We start from the raw sequence: 17,439 nt of genomic DNA, 5'->3' as shown, positions 1-17,439 counted from the left end.
TCAGTCATAGGAGGTGAAAGAGGAAGATTCATGTTAAAGCTGTGAAACCAAGTAGAGGGACCTCAAGCCAGATGTGAAATTCTGCAGTATTAAAAAATGGGGGGGAAAAAAAGTGGATGTAAATTTACCTGATGGTGTAACTAAAAAGCAGGTGTTCCCAAGTGTCCCTCCTTCAAAGCCCTCCCGCCTGCTACCTGCGATAACCAATCACACAGGTGGAGAGACTCTCACAGACACAGCAAAGTGCTCAAAAGCACTTGCACAAATAATGTTCCTCCAGAGAGGACCAAGGACAAATGTAAGTAAATAACAATTCATTGCACACAAGTAGAGTCTGAAGTTGCACAGATGGCTACATTTGAGCCCACAGGCTCATGGAAATAATATCAAAGTTCTTTGGTTTGTTTTATGTGTCAGTAGATTAGAAAACATTATTCAAACTACATTTGGAGGAAGCAGAGACACAACATGAATCAGTTATAAAATTGCATTTTGGTAAGGTTATATTAATTTAGAAATGTTACTCCTGGTAGAGTTAGGAGAATAATTGAACCCTCAAGGCACTGTAGCCTAAGCAGACACGTAAGTTTGAAAATTATTATCTAGCGAAGCCAGGTGGTAGCACTGAGATGCACAGCAGGCTGCTGCTGTCAGTCCTCAAAATGAGGACACAGGAGCTCTGTGGGGAAAAAGAGCTTTAGAAAAGTGAGCTGGAAGTGGGGCAGGAGAGGCAATACCTGTTTCCTTCTAGCAGAGAGTGCTTTTTAACTTCATTTACAGGATGCTAGTGAAGAGTAGCCTGTTTCAGTTACTGGTAACTGAATTAAATGCAAACACCACAGTTTGGGGAGGGGTTTGGTTGTGGGATTTTTCGGTTGCTTTTTTAAATAATCCCTTGCTTCATTAGGTAGTTGTTTTTCTACTTACCTGACTGCAACTAGTTTTTATGGTGTGCGAAGCCTTTGTCACTCCTGCTCTGTCTGATGGAGCATCATGTCCCTGGAGGCTGCCTCCCACCGTGGCAGTGGTAGCAGAGGTGAGCTCTGTGTTGGCTGGTGGACAAGAAGTGGAGGAGCAGCTCTCAGCAGCTCCCACAGATGCACGGGATGCTGGGCACTGGGCTTTGGGACAGAGGAACACAGGCTGTGTTCTCTCAGCCCATCAGCTGGACTAGAGCACAATGATACCTTGGCAGTGCAGTTTGGACTCCTCAGGTGAGAGATGCCCAGCTTGTGCTGCTGCCAGCAGGTCTGTGTGCTGCAGCTTCTCTGTGGCCCAGGAGCTCTTCTCCATCTGGCTCCTGTGCTTGGGGCATGTGGCTGAGACCCTCAGCTCTGCTTGCCTGGTCTGTCCTGCTGACAGAATCCCTTCAGCTGCAAACCCTACACAAGGCCTGGAGAAAATAAATTCATTCCAGTGTAGTTGTTATCTCTTCAACTCTTCACTTTCCACCTTGACTAAAATGAGTGCTTCTCTACCCAGAATGAAGTTTGATTTTCCTTCCATCTTGCTGCCTGGAGAAACCTTTCTCTGCCTCCTCCCCCACGATGTGCCTCCTTCCCATACAGGGCACATCTGCCTTTTCTTTTACTTTAAAGAGGCCAATCCAAAATTAAAAAGTGTTTGCAATGATCTTCTCTCTCCACAAACCAAGATCGTGTCCTTTCATCCTCACTATGACTTTTTGTCCCCCACCCCTCTACAAGGCCAAAATGTTTCCCGTTCACCTTCCCTTCCATTCCTGCCCCAGCCCTGTGTTTGGGCCCTGCAGAGCCATGTTTCAGCTGCAAGTGCCTCAGATTCAGCTTTGACTTCAATCACCATCTTCCTAAACACTCTTCTACCAGTCTTATTAATCTCTTACAGATCTCACAAAAGCAGTATCAGACAAAGCTGGGCACCTGCAGCTTGCTTGCTCTCCCATTCCATCTCTACACTGCCGCTGTCATTGGAGGCGTCTTGGTCTTGGCCTCAGTGTGTACCAAAGAAAGTCTATCCAGGTTTTATTAAATATTTGACAAATCAGTGCAGTAGAGGAGTCATGCTGGATGTTAAAAAACATTTGGTTTTTGGGGAAAACCCTGCCTTTCAATAAACATTATTTGAATTTCCAAAGCTTTTATTTTTCCCTGCTTAAAAAAAAAATGAAGGAAATAAATACAAAAGGGAAAAAATGCTTGAAAAATTCCAGGGAATGTAGAACTATGTCTGACAGGCTTTCCTGGACTGTATTGTTTTGCCTCAGTCAGCTGATAATATTTAAATAGGTTTCCTATTTAATAAACACAAAGGCCCTGAGATATATTTTTCTGGATGCTTCCCCTGGATCTGCAATCTCAGTGAAGTAAAGGCTTTGGTATTAGCAGAACTTTCTTCTTGTTAAAAATGCACTGTGAGAACCTGTCTGATAGCTTTAGTATTATTTGCTTTAGTCACCGATTTTTTTTGCAACTTGTAACATGAGCACTGACCACATCTGGACAGCAAATAAAAAGCTCTTTGTGTTAAACTCACAGCCTCTTCTTAATCCTGTGATAACCTTTGTTGGTCGCCACAGGGTGGTCAGAGGTACGTTAAATCAGTTGTAGCACCCTGGGAAGCTAGAACAGACATGATGTTGGTTTTCCAAAGAAGCAACAGCTGTGCCCTTGCTGACACAATGAATTCATTTCAGTGCCATAACTGTAGTGGTTTTTTTCCTACTTGCACGTGGCAGGACTGTCTTTTGGGATGCCTGCAGAGAAAGCAACTCCAAAGACAGTGTGTCTTGGATGACATTACTATCCTTATATTCCTTTGCAATAACAGCAAGCCAGTCACAGCAACACTGCCAGATGTCCCTATAGGGATATGGGCTGAGATTTGAGCCAGTTTCAGAGCAAGGAGCAGCTCTGGTTGCTTCACACCTATCTTCAGTTTAGCTATGAAATCCTGGAGATCTCAGGTGTTAGAAGGCCCACAGCAGGTTCATAGGAGTCAGTGCAGAGTTCCCAGCTGGTTGGGCAGTTCCCTCTTGGGCATTGCCATCTGTTTAATTGCCCCTGTGGTTTCACCTCTGTGTGTCATTCTTCACTTGGTCAGGAATGAGGCCTCTTAGCAGTTGCTAAATATTCTCAGAACAAGGCCCTGAGCCAATGTCCATTCAATAATAATAAAACAATTTGTCTCTGACAGCAAGCAAAGAGCATGAGTAGCTCCATGTCTTTCCTGTGGATTTAGGTTCTGTATGTGTGACTTTTCTTCATGCCTGTTTTGTAACTCTGGTGTTTGTATGACTTTCACAGGACATATGCAGTGATTTTTGTCTACTGTTTTAAATCAGACTTTGTATATAAGTTGAATTTCTTCATTCTATCGGGAAATTTTGTTTAATATTTAATAACTGTCAAAGTAGCAGGACATCAATTAAGTGGTGTTTACCCCATAGGGGATGATTCCTACTTGATGTTTACTACCAGCTGATGCTAATGAATATGTTTTGTTCTTGTCTCACCATACAGTGGAACAACTGACATCTCTCTAGCTCAGAATTAGCTTTTTGGACACAACTGGGAGTGGAAGCCAAGAAAACTCTTCACTCAATAATTATCTGTGGAGATGCAGACAAATAGCTCCTAGCAGGGATGAATTGCCATTAGGCAAACAAAACAGGAGTTTTACAATTCATTAACATTTCCTTTGCATTTTTTTCTTTAGGAGATACCCAAGGCAGCCTAACAAGCATTGCAGAAGGAAAAAATAAAAAAGGTAATGCTAGAAGTAGTTTTTTATACACACTGAGACAGAAATTCTGGCATGTTAAAGGCATGCATTACTATGCTGGATGTAGCCCATGAGAAAAGAGCTGGGTGCATGCTGGATGGATTGGGCATAAAAAGCTGAAGCTGTTTAACTGAAATTAATAATGCATACAGAAAAATTGACTGCAAGACTGTGGCCAGAGGGTGAGCAAACTGCTGACCTACATGCACACCTGAGTGAAGTGGTATTTGGTTGGTCCATGTTGTATTTGAAGTGGAAGAGCAAAACATTTTACAAACAAATAAAACCCAACCAAAAGTCTAAACTTTCATTTTATACTCTCTACCACTCTGATGTTGTAGTGAAAAGGCTACAGCCCCTGCTCTCACATAAACCTTTCTCAAAATCAAAACCATTAGGTTTTATCTTTCTATACTTTCCTTTTGAGAATAAGCATCTTTTGCCACTAGAAACCCTCAGTTTATCTCAACATCTATATCAGTATTGACTGATCCTGAAGTCATCTATTCCATGCCGGAAAAGCATCGTGATGAACCATGGTGGGTGTACTGGGGTTGCACCATCCTTGGGCTTGGAGGCAGGAAGAGCAGGAGGAAATGCAGGAGCAGGTGAGATCATGGACAGGCTCCCCACCTTGCCAAGAAGGGCTTGGTGGTATCGGAAAAGAGGTCATGGCTTATATAAGAGGGTGTAAACCTCTAGTGGCTGGAGTTCCAAATCCACATGCAGCTTTCCATTAAGAGCATTAAGGTCCTTTTCCTTGGCAACAGTGAAACACCTTTACTTTGACCCCTCACCAAGTGCTGTATTTAGCAGTATTGTAAGGCATCAGTCTTAAAGCATGCCCTAATAATAGAGGCTGCAAGTAATAGTGACAGAAGCATCAAAGGAGGATCTGGGTGCTACTTAACGCTACACTTTTGTTTTCTGAACTAGCACATCCTGCTTGTTCGAGAGCTGGTGCTTGAGAGCCGACGTGTGAACTCAGCCGCAGGACTGAAGGCAGTGATTGCAGAGCTGCTGTGTTGTGGGCAGAATACACTGCTTGGAGAAAGAAACCTGCTCCAGGAGTCTGTCAGCTGGAGATGACAGGGGGAAATGAAGATGAGAGTGCTTTCTGGGAAAGTAAATCTGTGAAGGAAAATAAACATGTCAAAGAGGAAAAAATCATCTAGCAATTGGTGGTGGTGGGAAAGTAACCTAGAGACTGAGAAGCGTGCAGGACAAAAATCAGATGGTGTCATGCAGCTGAAAGAGATAAGACAGAGGGCAGGGGAAAAAAAACCCTGGGAGCTGGGAGAAAGGGAAAGAAGATAAAAACTTCCGAGATTTATGGGCATTATGCACCTGAAATTCATTGGTTTGCCATTTGTCTGCTACATCTGGAAAACAGTTTGCTTTAGGGACTGCTTGTAGTAGTAGGATAGGATTTTTCCCCACAACCACTGTCAGCTACTGCTAAAATGAGAAGATTTCATAGGCTCTTTGGTATGTTTATTCCACCCATATTTACTGCTGAAGATACCTTTTCAGTGACATCAGCATCTGAATTAAAGGTACTGGGAGGATGCTATGATTCTTTAACAATGAAAGAGCAACATTTGGACCCAGGAATGACTTCTGCAATGCCCAGATCAGGAAAAATGGCATTAAGATGCAGAAAGGCTGAAATTTCCTGTGCTAGGAGACTAAGGCAGAAGACAAAATTACTGAATTGCAATATTACATTTTAAAAGCTTAATTCCTTCTTCTTGCTGGAATTTGGTGTAAGGTTTGTGGCTTTGGGAGTTTAATCAAAAGAAATACTGTGTTGGTATAACAAGAAAATACGTGCAGAGGGGGCAATGGAGGGGAAGAGTGACGCACACACAGATGGGCCTTGGAGAAATGACACATTTCAACCCTTCTCTGATGTCTCCCAGCCACCACTCCATCAGGATCTTCTCCTGCCTCCCTCATTTCATCACCTCCAAATTGTGCTCCCTGACAGTTATGAGAGGGGAATCAATCAGAAACTCTGCTCCTTTCAGCCGCAGGTACTGGAGGCCGTGGGGGGCTGAGATCTGATTAAGGCATTGTTGAAAATAGCTTTTGGCTTTCATCTGAAACCACTATCCTCAGACTCAATCAGTGAGAGCAGGTGAACTGTGCATGTCCTGGTATGTCACTCTTCAGGTACTGGAGAAACTCCATCTATAAAAAGGAATTTGCTTTTGAAAGTGCACACAGAGCTGGGGTGTGGGCTGTCCTGCAATGCAGCACATAGCCAGCAATAGTCACATCCAGTATATTATTAAAATGTGAGGGGTTTTCTCACTTAAACAACAGTTTTTAAATTATTATCTATAATAGATCCAGGCTTTCAAAGGGTATAAAATACGTCACAAATATGTTTTCTGCTGTCACTGTTCCACATAAATTCCAAAGCAGCTAAGTTTGTTCCTTCAGTTTCAACACTGAAGGGCAGTTTTGTAGAGGATCTCAACCTGTATCCTTAAGTGAAGTAAAATTTTCATTCTATTGTTATGAATTAAGTCCCATAATTTAATTCATTGGGTATTTGCAAAAGGTCAGATCAATGTCAGTAGTCTCAGCACCGTTCCAGGAGCAGTGCTACTTTATTAACAAGACAGGCAAAACATTGTTTCTATGGATTGTGCATAAATAGTGTTTAGAATTTTTTTTTAATTTCCTGTCTGTGGACAAGCTGGATGAAAAAAAAAATAATAGCCAAAGTTGTGTGCTAAGCTGTTAGGGTAAACCATTTCAGGCAATAACTGAGTGCAGAACATGGATCTGGGTGCTGGAACTCACAGTACATTTCTAATTTAAAATCATTCTGTAAAGAGGTCAGATTTTCCTGATTAAAAACCTTGAGAGGGCTTATATTTAATATCCACATCTACATTCCACGCTGTGCTCAAATTTAATCTCATCTAATAACAAGGGTGTTTAATGATATTGATTCAGCTAGAAGATAGAAACATCTCTAACAGGATATTTTCACAAACCAAAATAAGTGATGTAACTTCTCTGTCTGGGTTCCACAGAGCAAAGGACAAGACCTGAACACCCACACTCACCTGTGTACTGCACCGGAAAGAGACTGGCTTCCTTGCTCAACAAAGCAGCAGTAATTACATCATCCAAAGCTGGTTTTATCTGTGTTGAATCTGTTTACATGTGTAGTTGGAGAAAATAGCTGCTCTAAAGTTTAGAAAAACTGTTTTCTGACAAAGCCTTTCAGCCTTTGCTTGTTGTATCTGCCCTTTCTGCCATCCTGCACCCAATGGCTTTATTTCCCTGTTGGCATTGCCGTGCCTGGAGTGGCTGTGAACGAATTTGTGAAATGTGCCATGGTGCCATGGGCACCAACCTGTGTCTGCAGTCCTGCATCCTCTGTAAAGCACCTCTTTGCTTTATCCCAAGCATTTACCCCTGTGCTTCCCAGTGTGGAAATTTCCACATAAGCCTTTGTGGCTCATCTAAGACCCCGCCACTTGCATATGGGGATGCTTTCAGCTGCACAGAAGAAAGCCATTCCTTTGTCCTTGTTCTGTGGGGTTTATTTAAGTGAAAAATACATTAATTTATGTTAATTTATGCTATTGCCTTAGTGAAGAATGCATTCCACCCACAAAGACAACAATATTTATTTTAATTTTATTTTAAAAAAAGAAATTGTTTTACTTAAAAGCATTCATTTCACATGGACAAGCCCATTCTTGCCACCCCAGAATTGCCGTGAGAGTGACACCAAAATTATCTCAACATGTATTAGCTCAGCTAAAATAATGTGAAAATATACTACAAATATAACAGAAAGATTTTTGCTTATGAGGCACAGCTAGTGAAGTGAAGACTGCATTACACATATTCATGTTTGAGGATAATCTATTACCATCTTAGAAATTTTAAGAGATACTCAGAACTGCATCTGAAAACTGAGCAAAGCTGTTGATGTAAAGGACACCAGTTTTTGCAATGGAATTTATGACAAATACAGCAACTTCTAAGGCTTTCCATAAAGTCCTTTACCTTCAGAGCACTCTTCTTCCTTTGTACTTTTGAAGGGAAAGTAATGTAACACTCAGACAGTGATAGCATTTATTTCCCATAAAATTCTCCCTGTGTTTACTGTCAGCTGAAGTGTTTCATTAACTTCGAACTAAATCATGTTCAGCTGATGTCACAGTCACTTTCCAAGACCAGACAATTCACCACTCATTGCCTCCCCTGGTGCAGCTCAGGGGGGTGCAGATGCAGACATGTGTGTGTAAGAACATTTGGAGAGGGAAGCCCTTGTCGTTTTCCCCTCCTCTTCATCAGCAGCCTCCTCCTGTATTGTGGGGGGCTTTTGCTTGGCACAGCAGGTGAAGGTGGCTAGGAAGGCCATGCGGAAACGCTTGTTCATGAAGCAGTAAATGATGGGGTTCACGCAGGCAGAGGTGTAGGACAGCAAGTGGATGAAGGAGATGGGAGCCCCCGAGAGACGCCGGTCTGCGGAAGCCGTGTCGAAGGCGCGCCAGGCGTTGACGCTGAAGATGGGAGTCCAGCAAATGAAAAACAAAACCACTATCACCATCAGCATACGGATGACGAGTTTCTTGGCCATTAAGTTGGCAGAAGAGCTGTTGCTTCTCACCCTCTCTATTTTGTTGTGGCTCATAGCAGAGAGCTGTTGCAATGGCATTTTCCTTTTTCTTTTGGTTTTGTTGAGGTAACATCCATCTCCATCCTCGTATTTGGTGCTGCAGAAACTCATTCTTCTTTCTGTACATATAAAGTGCTGTTTAAATAGCTGGCAAAATATCTCTGAACAGTGAGGCAAATAAAAAATGAAGAATGCAGTCTAAACCTAAACAAACAACATAATTCATAGCTGAACAACTGCTGCAAAGAAAGCACTGGTCTGCTTCTGAGTCAGTCATGTTATTCAGCTACTCTGAATCCACTGTCTCCCAATATTCTCACATCTTATCTCTATGATGCAAAAGGTTCAAGAGCATTGCTTAGTCCAGTATGGACAGAAGACAGTTTCCAAGGTTATATGCTTCTATCCTAATCTGACAATTTTACTTGTGGCATTTATTCACAAAAATGGTCCTCATCCACGGCCAGAAAAAAAATCTTGGTATTTTTACAATAAACAAATTAGAAATTTAGTGTATTCTGCCCTGAGTCTTTGCAAACAAGCCATAGGAAAGGCTTATTTGCTAACAGCAGAGTAACTTTAATCAAGAAATGCAGATGGCAAGTTCATGACATAACTGACCATAATGATCATTTTTGCAAATAGAAATATTTCCTTTTACTAACCTCAAAATGCTCATAGCTTCAACTGTAACTTTAAAAACCCCATCCCAAACCTAAATGCATTGTTACCTCGTGAAGATTTTCTCTGGCTGGCATCAAATTTTATTCCTCTGTAGAGTTCCAAAGAAATTAGACCATAAGCAACCATCATTATAATCCCAGGAATAAGAAAGAGTGTGAGGAGCAAGAAAGTGTACCTAAGGAATCAAAAGACATACTGAGAATAGGGAATGGCACAAAACCAGAAAAACTCCTTTTCATACAACTGAGAATTGGGGAAGACAGGATTTCAAGCTTTTCTGAATTTTTTTCATGCCAATACAAAGTATCATTTTGTCACCTCTGGAAATTTGAAGCTTCCTACTTCTTCTCCTGCTTCCCCCAGAAGAGTACAGCAGGAACAAGACTATCATGGATGCAAACCATCTTTCATTCCACCTATGCAGCCTAGAGGAGATGGCCACTCCCACAGGGGTTAAAGGCGGCAGAAGCTCTCTCTGCCCCTGAGTGGAACTCCTGCTGTAACCAAACAAGCATCGGATGCCCTGTAGCTTTGGACAATGTAAAAACTGCCCTGCAGAAGCTAAATGAGCAGCTGCTGATTCTCAAAGGGGTCCTTGGTACACTAAAAATGTTTTAATGGTTGGACTCAATGATCTTAGAGGTCTTTTCCAATGTAAATTATTCTATTATTCTGTTTCAGAGAGACTGGACTTCCTGAGGGCCATGGGCAAAGACAGAACAGCCGCAACCTGGGTTTTCATCCCTGGAGCCATGCAGTGCTCCTGAGGAGGGATCCCAGGACTGGCAATCTCTTCGGTAAAAGAAGCAGCTTTTACTTGGTTTCACATCTGCTACTCTCCTAGTCAGCTTCTCTGATTGAGTACAAGCTGGGGAAATAATGATGTTTAAATGCATCCATGAGCCTGTGTCTCTTCTGATCCCTGACACTTGGTGCAAACTCAGTAACACACCTGGGAACCTGTAACAAGACCACAGAGAAGAGAATTTCGTCCTGTACCCTTCCTCCTCATGCTGCCAAATACCTGAGAGTACTGAAAGCATTAACAGAAAGTTACTCTCTTTGTGGATATACCATACCAAAACGGTGCAGACTTTAATCGTTTTCCCCATTCCAGCTGACCTTCAGTATCAAAAAAAGTCTTACACTTTCTCGGTGCCAGTCAGTGTTTAGTCAACATGCAAGGACATCATGTCTCAGTACTACTGCTGTTTGATAGTGCTGCTGTTTACTCTGCCTGGATGTGTAGGACTCAGAGCATGTCTCTCCCCTCTTCTCTCTGCCCCTGTTCTCCATAAGCGACCAAAAGGATTCAGTGCTCAAATAAGACATTTTCAGCCTCATATTCTACTTCTCTGCTGCAGAGAACCTTCAAACAAATTAACAGGCAAGGCAGCACACAGAGGGGCGTTTGTATGTGTCTGCATTTCTCAAAGATTAATCAAGGATTTATCTGAAAATGTTGAAGTTTATGTATAAATGAGTGAAAGAAGTATTCCTACTACAAGTGACAGATGCTTTCTTTACAGTAACAGTAGGGGCTTAGCAGACTATGGTGTGAGAATCATTGCCATGTTGGGCAACCTCTCCTATGACCAGGAAAAAGTCATGCAAATGTCAAAATGCAAGCAGCTCAAAACCATGTTGGTGGTTTTTTACATCTTAAATAAGCATGATGGAGTGTAAACATTTGCTGAAGGTTAACACTTGATTTTCCATAGGCTTATTGCTACCATGAAATCCCATTTTCCAGCAGATAATTATGCATTGGCTAACAGCCAGTTATGTCTTACCAAGACTGTTGAATGACATCACTCGGCCAAAGGAGCCGGCACATATTTGCTGTGGTGTTGTTATACTTGGTGAAAGGTACCAGTTTGCTGTAGATTGGATACGGTGCCATGATAGTAAAGGAGACACACCAGGTCGCAGCAATCACTCTCAAGGCGTGAGATTTTGTCTGCCAGACCCTGGACTGCAGAGGTTTGCAGATGGCACTGTATCTCTCCAAAGATATGGCAACCAGGTTGAATGTAGAGACACTTACAGACACACCTATATATATAAAATAAAGAAAAAGGTTATTCTCTTGTTTTAAAGGTTATATTATGTTCAAATGGTCTTGCTAGTGTTCTGTATGCATACAAAAATTTGAAAAAATAGCAAACTATTTATAAGCAAAAATATTTATAAACACCATACTGTTTAAGCCAGTGAAGAATGTGTGGGCAGTGGGTCTGGGTCTCCAGACTTCTCCAGACTGCTCTGTGCTTCTCTTACTCCAAAAGTCCAAGAAAAAATACACACTTTGTCAAACCATACAATTCTGGTAACAGGGAAAGAAGACAATTTTACTCCTAACTATTCTCTTTCCTACTGTGGTTTATTCACTAATTCCACTGAAATTCAAACAAAGCATTTGAAATCAGTTAATTACTCTCTTAAAACAGATGTTCACAGTTCCTTTTCTATTGTTTTAATTTTTTTGAGTGTACTGCTTGACTTGTGATCTGATTTTCTCATTCAAGAGAATTAAATCTATTACAACTTTTTAATTAGATGTTAATAGAGTTACAAACAAGGAGAAATTAAGCCATGATGTAGAATCTTTGTCCTTCAAGTATCCTTAATTTCTTCTGTTTGTATTTTATAAAATACAATGCGGTGGTCTGTGTTTCTGTCATTGAGGTGCCCAAGTTCATCACTGTAAAATTATAGGTATTTCTTCTCAACTTTGCCACAGATTTTTCTTTCAGTGAATGATTATTTGTCTTTGTGAATGTGGGTCAAACTATCAAATGCCAATATTGTTACAGTTTGCTTTACAGAAATCATCTGTAATTTAAAATTTGCCTTTCTACATCTTAAAATGAAAAATTGAGCATAGTTGATGCAATGGTTGTCAATGTCTGTTTGTCAGATGAAGCCTCTGTTACCTGAACCTTTAGTGAGAAATCTCTACATTCTGACTCTTAAAACAGCTTCATAATGAGGAACTTTACGTTGGTCTATTTCACTGTTTTTTTAATAAAGTAATTTACACTGTGTGCAATAAGAGGAAGATGACAATGCTTCAGTAATGCTTTATGGTATTTTTGCCAGCAATTCATTATAATTGTTTAAACATGGCCTTTAGTTTTATTGGTTTTATCTACAAAAAGGTGTTGATTTCCCATTCGCACACTTTAGGTGTGTACTTTCACATTACATCAAAGTTCTCAAGGGCATGGGTTGAAAGGGGACCTGAATTTTCTGTAACTAACTAAGGGTCTCCTAAAGAGGCAAAAACTTTACATAATGTTCTCATATCTTATTTTCCTTTTTGCTCTTCTCTTTTTCTCTTTTTCTTTCTCTTTTTCTGTTTTTTTTTTTGGTTGGTTTGTTTGGTTTTGTTTGGTTGGTTTTTTTTTTTTTTTTTTTGTTAAGAAACAAGCAAATGCAGAGGAAATATTCAAAGTGAGACAAAAATCACTTACACATACATCCACAACCCAGGCATTTTGAAACTCCTAGCTCCTGGCTCCACAACCAAAAGGAGTATGGCAAGGCATACAAAAGTGCTGCTTCTTAAAGTCAGGCTCTAAAATCGGTATCTGTGTTTTATGGTCTCCTGGTGAGCTCTGATCACACCTGGTCTGTCCGCAGAGAGTACTTGCTCCAACTTCCCATCTCTGCAAATTACACCTACTTTGGCCTATTTCTTTTTTATGTATCACTGCTGCCAAAAATCTGTGGGCAAAACCTGCCCTTAGTGAGGGTGTACAAGCCCATCAGTTCTGGTGGGCGATCTGAACGCTGATAACCATCTTGTCAGTGATGGGTAAGCAAGGGCATGTGCTGGGTTCCTCATTAAAGTCTGATCATGCAACATCTTCACATCCAGCAAAACACTTTTGTATGTCACTAAAGTTAAGCGTGTTTGCTGGATCAGACCAAGGACACCAGAACCATGACAATTTGCACTACAAAGCTGTTTCTTCATTATATTGGTAACTTCAATGGTGGATGGAAACAATCAGCTTTTTATAGGTCTTTAAAAACCTTCTCACCTGTCTTATTAGTCAGTCTTCAAAATAGGTATAAAATTCCCAGACTTACCCATGAAATAAGTGGCAGTTTTGCAAACAGCGCTTCCAAAAATAAAATCTTTTAGCAGGTTGGGAATGAGGGTGAAGGGCATGCAGAAAAGGCAGAGCATCAGGTCGCTGACTGCCAGTGACAGCAGAAATGTGTTGGTGACTGTTCTCATCCGCTTGTTTCTTATCAGCACTGTAATCACCAGAATGTTCCCCAAAATGCTGAGCAGAAATATCAAACAATACAGCAGAATCCGAATTATCTGATGCAAATCTGAAAATTGTCACAAGAAAAGATCAGTTACATAGTATTCAACTCAGATTAATATTATGTATTTCAACCTTTAATCAAAATGTAAAAGCTTTTCTGTATTCAATTTTATGAAGGTTATGTCTTTACACCAAAGCAAAATAAGTGGAAGTGCTGCAATTCTTAAACATATTCTGATCTACCTAAATTGCATAGCATTAAACTACAATACAAGCAATACCATGTACATTTGGAGAGTCAAATACAACTTCTTAAAGCATGTGCTTCTCATGCTACTTACTGTGCACCACTTATTCACCATGGGAGATCCTATTTTATGCAAAAGTAAGAGAAGATTAAGCAATCGGAAAATATTTTAATGCATGGATTTTTTTTCTCGGCTTCAGAGTGCTGTAATTTCCTATTAAATCACTTTCATACATGGTATCAGATCTGATCACTCCATTGTTATTGAATTGAGTAAAAATCATGTTTCTCCAAGTCCTTAGCAGAGATGTTTACATTTTGTGCCCCAAAGTGCTACTGTTTTAGTTTTCCACTGTATCCAAATTTTGTCCTAGTTGAATTTTGAACTTGGAAAACCAGCATATACAAATTTTTTTGCTGCCTGTTTCTCATACTAACTTAAAAGCAAGCAGTTGATTTTGCACTCTCTCAGAGAAAATGCTTTGCATAGATCTTTCTTTCTATAGTATCTCTACATCCACCTAGAACTAAAACTGCCTGAAAAAAATCAATTTTCCACACATACCTTTAGAAGGATAAGGCGCATCATCCACACAGAAAAAAGTGTCATTTTCCAAGATGATATTGCAGAGGAAATCAGTAATATTGGTACCATTCCCAAGGAAGCTACTAGCATCAACGATTTCCATTCTTCAGTACCCACAGGTTAGGTTTGATGAAGAAGAAGGTGGGTTTGTAACTATCTGCCCATGCTTTCAGTAAACAAATGAACGTTTCTGAATGAAGTCTGCAGAAGAAATACAAGAGAGGCAGCTGTGCAAGGAAGCTGTTCTGACTCTCCCACAGGAGCAGCCAGCACACAGAGTCCTGTTCTGGCTGCACAAGATTTCTTCCAGGGGCACACACAGCAATTCGGAAAAGCAAAGCATGTGTGCACATACACACTCACAAGTATGCGCACACACACACGCACACGCGTATCCCCTCTGCTACTTTTGAGATCCACCCTCCTCTGCTACAGCACTACTGTTGGGATTATAAACAGGCTTGAAAAAGATTACAGCATTAACCCCTTGCAAGATTGCTTCTACTCATGTCTCTGCAACATTTCTCAGAGTCAGCCCGTTATGTCACAGCCTGTAAATGAGACCCACCAAGTGATGAGAGTGATAAATCTGTCTCTCAACTAACAACATTTAAAATGGTAAGAGTCACTTAATAAAAGGGCAGAGAAGAAAAAAACAGTGAAGATTTTGCATTCCTTACATGGAAATGATTCTTGTCTTCGTATTTTTCAGAGTAAACTGGAGATAAGGTAGACTCAGAAAAATAAAAGCAGCTACATTTATCTCATTTGGTGAAGTGTTAGTTTCATAGGAAAGTGCTGTACATGCCTGATCCAAATTCCAGCAAGTCAACAGAAAAACTCACTGATTTCACGTAGTGGATCAAACCTTATGAAAGTAAATTGGAATTGTCAGTTAATATAAGCAGAAGCTTATACATTTCCTCTGTGCAAGAATTTTTATATGACTTGAATACAAACTTGATAAAACTGATAAACTGTAGCACATTAGTTACACACCAGTGGAAAACACAAAGATCTCAATGGTTTAAAAGTTCTGCTTTTTTAATACATAAACATCATCCTCACTGGAGTTTTCACAAAGTCACGGGCTTTTACTTCCCAGTATATAGCTTGTTGATAGCCAGAAATGCAAATTAATATTAGAAATTAATCTCTAACTGAATGAAAAATTAATTTCACATTTAAAATCCCTTTTACTTAAAAGCAGAGCAGTAACAGGTTCTTTATAAGAAGTCCTGACCCCTCAAAGCTGATATACACAGACTGGAAAGCCTGGGTTTCTTTTCCAGTCTTGCCAGCTTTGCTTTATAGTATGAGTAATGGGAATAGGTAGGTAGGAATGTAGATTGAAAAGCTACATTGAAAGTTCTAATTTCTCAATTATCCTTTGTACCTCTGGGAGTCCTGGATGCAGCTGGCAATCAGTGGTCCACACCACTGCACAGTCCCACTCACCACCTTGCTGTCAGGGTGAGAGAGGCTGGCCAGGGCTGCAGGACATTATGACTAACACTGTAAAGCCAGTGCAGGTCTCAAACATAGGACAGGGTGAAGGACCAGCTTCCCCAGGACAGCAGGAGCTCCTCACTGAGCCCCAGCCCACGGGATGGTCCCACTTCAGTGTCAAGAAATGCTTGCTAAGCACATGCAAGACGGATGAAGCCAACGAGGCCAGCAGCCATGGCCAGAGGCTCCATGGAGTCGGCAAAAAGGCAAACTGAACCAAGCTGCACTGGACACAGCTCTCTTTGTGTGCTCTGCAGACAGCAAAGGAGCTGGGAATACAGTGGTAGGAGGCAGCACATGCAGCACAGACTTGAAGAGTTGGGGGATAAGTAACTAACTCCAGAAGGTACTAATTTCAACCAAAAGCAAGTGCAGAATGCATGAGGGAATGATATCCCGTGCAAATCCCAACAACTGTGGAGCTACTGTTTAAAACAAACAAGATCACCGTGTGCGCATGCTCAGGACTCTGCATTTGTAAGGTGCAAATTTTCTTTTTGCAAATTCCTCCACAAATTTGTCCAGACCATGCAACCAGAGATTTTTATCTGTTTTTAGAGTCCTCACCAGTTTTCCTTCTCTGAATTCCAGGCTTACAGACTGGCTTACCGAGGGTTTAGTCCCACTGGAGTCCTTTTTAAAGACTGGCATCACATTTACACAATTTTTTTTTCCCTGGCAACAGCATTTGATTGCACATCATGGTTAATAATTTTACTATTTCCTTTAGAAGTTCTGGATGAATACCATCTGGTCCTGGGCTGAGCTCGATTCAGCATCTGCTGGTTAAATTGCCAGGGTAAATGAGGAAGAATTTGCTATGAACTCTTGACTCCCCTTTTGGAGTGGATTTCTGTATGAAACATATCAAGATCAAAGAGTTTTATTTTCTAGGCTTTTATTTTGCATAGATTTACTCAAATGTACAGCCAATAGTCCTCATGTTTGGACACTTCTGAGTTGTCTTTATAATATCATTTCTCTACACTACATTTAGCTAACTGCATGACAGATCACTCTCCATGCAGATCAGTATCACCTCATTGTCTCCCTGCAAGTTTCAGGGAGAAAAAAAGGAGGTTTTAATGAAATGCTTGCTCATTGCAGACATAATTTTACAATTTAGGAGAAACAAAAACCTGAGTGTCTGTCCCATTTGAACTTAATCATGCATTATTTGGGATGTTGAAAGTTTTAGGGAAGAACTTCTCGTGAGCTGGCTGCTTTATTAGAACAGTGATTTTTTAATAAAATTGTTTTTTAATTAAGAAATACCTTAGGTACCTTAATATGACTGTGTAGGTAGTTTGGACAAAAGTATACAAAAATACTTTTCCCTATATTTGAAGGAGGCTTGCTAATCCATGGTAACAAAAGAATCTGCCTCTTTTTTTTTCTTTTAATTCTAGTCTTTATCTTTTTCTCCAGTGTAATGTCATATTCCAAACTCACTGCCTTTGCAGCCAAAACAGTTGCTGTGCTCTGTAATTTCCTGCCATGTGTATGTATCTTTTCTCATCCAAAACTAAACCATGTCAATTTAGTTACCTCATTCTTTTTTCCTGAAGAATAATCTGCTCCGTTTTTTCATTAATTTGACAAAGATCTTTACTTAATTTAAACAGAAAGTCCACTTGTAAAATGATGAATTTGGAAAAGCATATCTTTATCTGGTGTCAAACTTACTAATAGTTTTAGGTTTTCTGCCATG

General features: G+C 40.5%; 1 protein-coding gene and 1 long non-coding RNA gene across 3 annotated transcripts; one reads left to right on the top strand and one right to left on the bottom strand.

The window, feature by feature from the left end:
• The first annotated feature begins 210 nt into the window (after positions 1-210).
• Positions 211-7,293, top strand: LOC138109110 (uncharacterized). 2 transcript variants are annotated; one of them, XR_011150277.1, is made up of 4 exons: positions 211-298; positions 3,697-3,747; positions 4,699-5,798; positions 6,813-7,293. It is a non-coding gene; the product is annotated as an uncharacterized lncRNA (long non-coding RNA). The 2 variants fall into 2 exon arrangements; XR_011150276.1 differs by having other exon boundaries at positions 4,699-7,293.
• Positions 7,294-7,406: 113 nt separating this feature from the next.
• On the bottom strand, positions 7,407-14,322 carry CCKAR (cholecystokinin A receptor). Its single transcript, XM_069012197.1, has 5 exons — positions 14,199-14,322; positions 13,199-13,450; positions 10,894-11,155; positions 9,148-9,275; positions 7,407-8,535 (listed from the first exon to the last, which is right to left on the bottom strand). The coding sequence occupies exons 1-5, from the start codon at positions 14,320-14,322 to the stop codon at positions 8,009-8,011; spliced, it is 1,293 nt and encodes a 430-aa protein (XP_068868298.1). The 3' UTR covers positions 7,407-8,008.
• Positions 14,323-17,439: the final 3,117 nt, after the last annotated feature.

The sequence above is a fragment of the Aphelocoma coerulescens genome, chromosome 4 (genome assembly GCF_041296385.1).
Source record: "Aphelocoma coerulescens isolate FSJ_1873_10779 chromosome 4, UR_Acoe_1.0, whole genome shotgun sequence".
In the NCBI taxonomy this organism is placed as follows: domain Eukaryota; kingdom Metazoa; phylum Chordata; class Aves; order Passeriformes; family Corvidae; genus Aphelocoma; species Aphelocoma coerulescens.
Note: the sequence above shows the minus strand (reverse complement) of the source record. Positions and strands in the feature narration are given on the sequence as shown.

What these genes read in the sequence shown, in the direction of transcription:
- CCKAR (XM_069012197.1), bottom strand. Translation starts at nt 14,322, where the DNA reads ATGGAAATCGTTGATGCTAGTAGCTTCCTTGGGAATGGTACCAATATT. An exon ending in TGCGCCTTATCCTTCTAAAG is followed by an intron (nt 13,451 to 14,198) that starts GTATGTGTGGAA and finishes GACAATTTTCAG; the next exon opens with ATTTGCATCAGATAATTCGG. An exon ending in GATGTCATTCAACAGTCTTG is followed by an intron (nt 9,276 to 10,893) that starts GTAAGACATAAC and finishes TTGATTCCTTAG; the next exon opens with GTACACTTTCTTGCTCCTCA.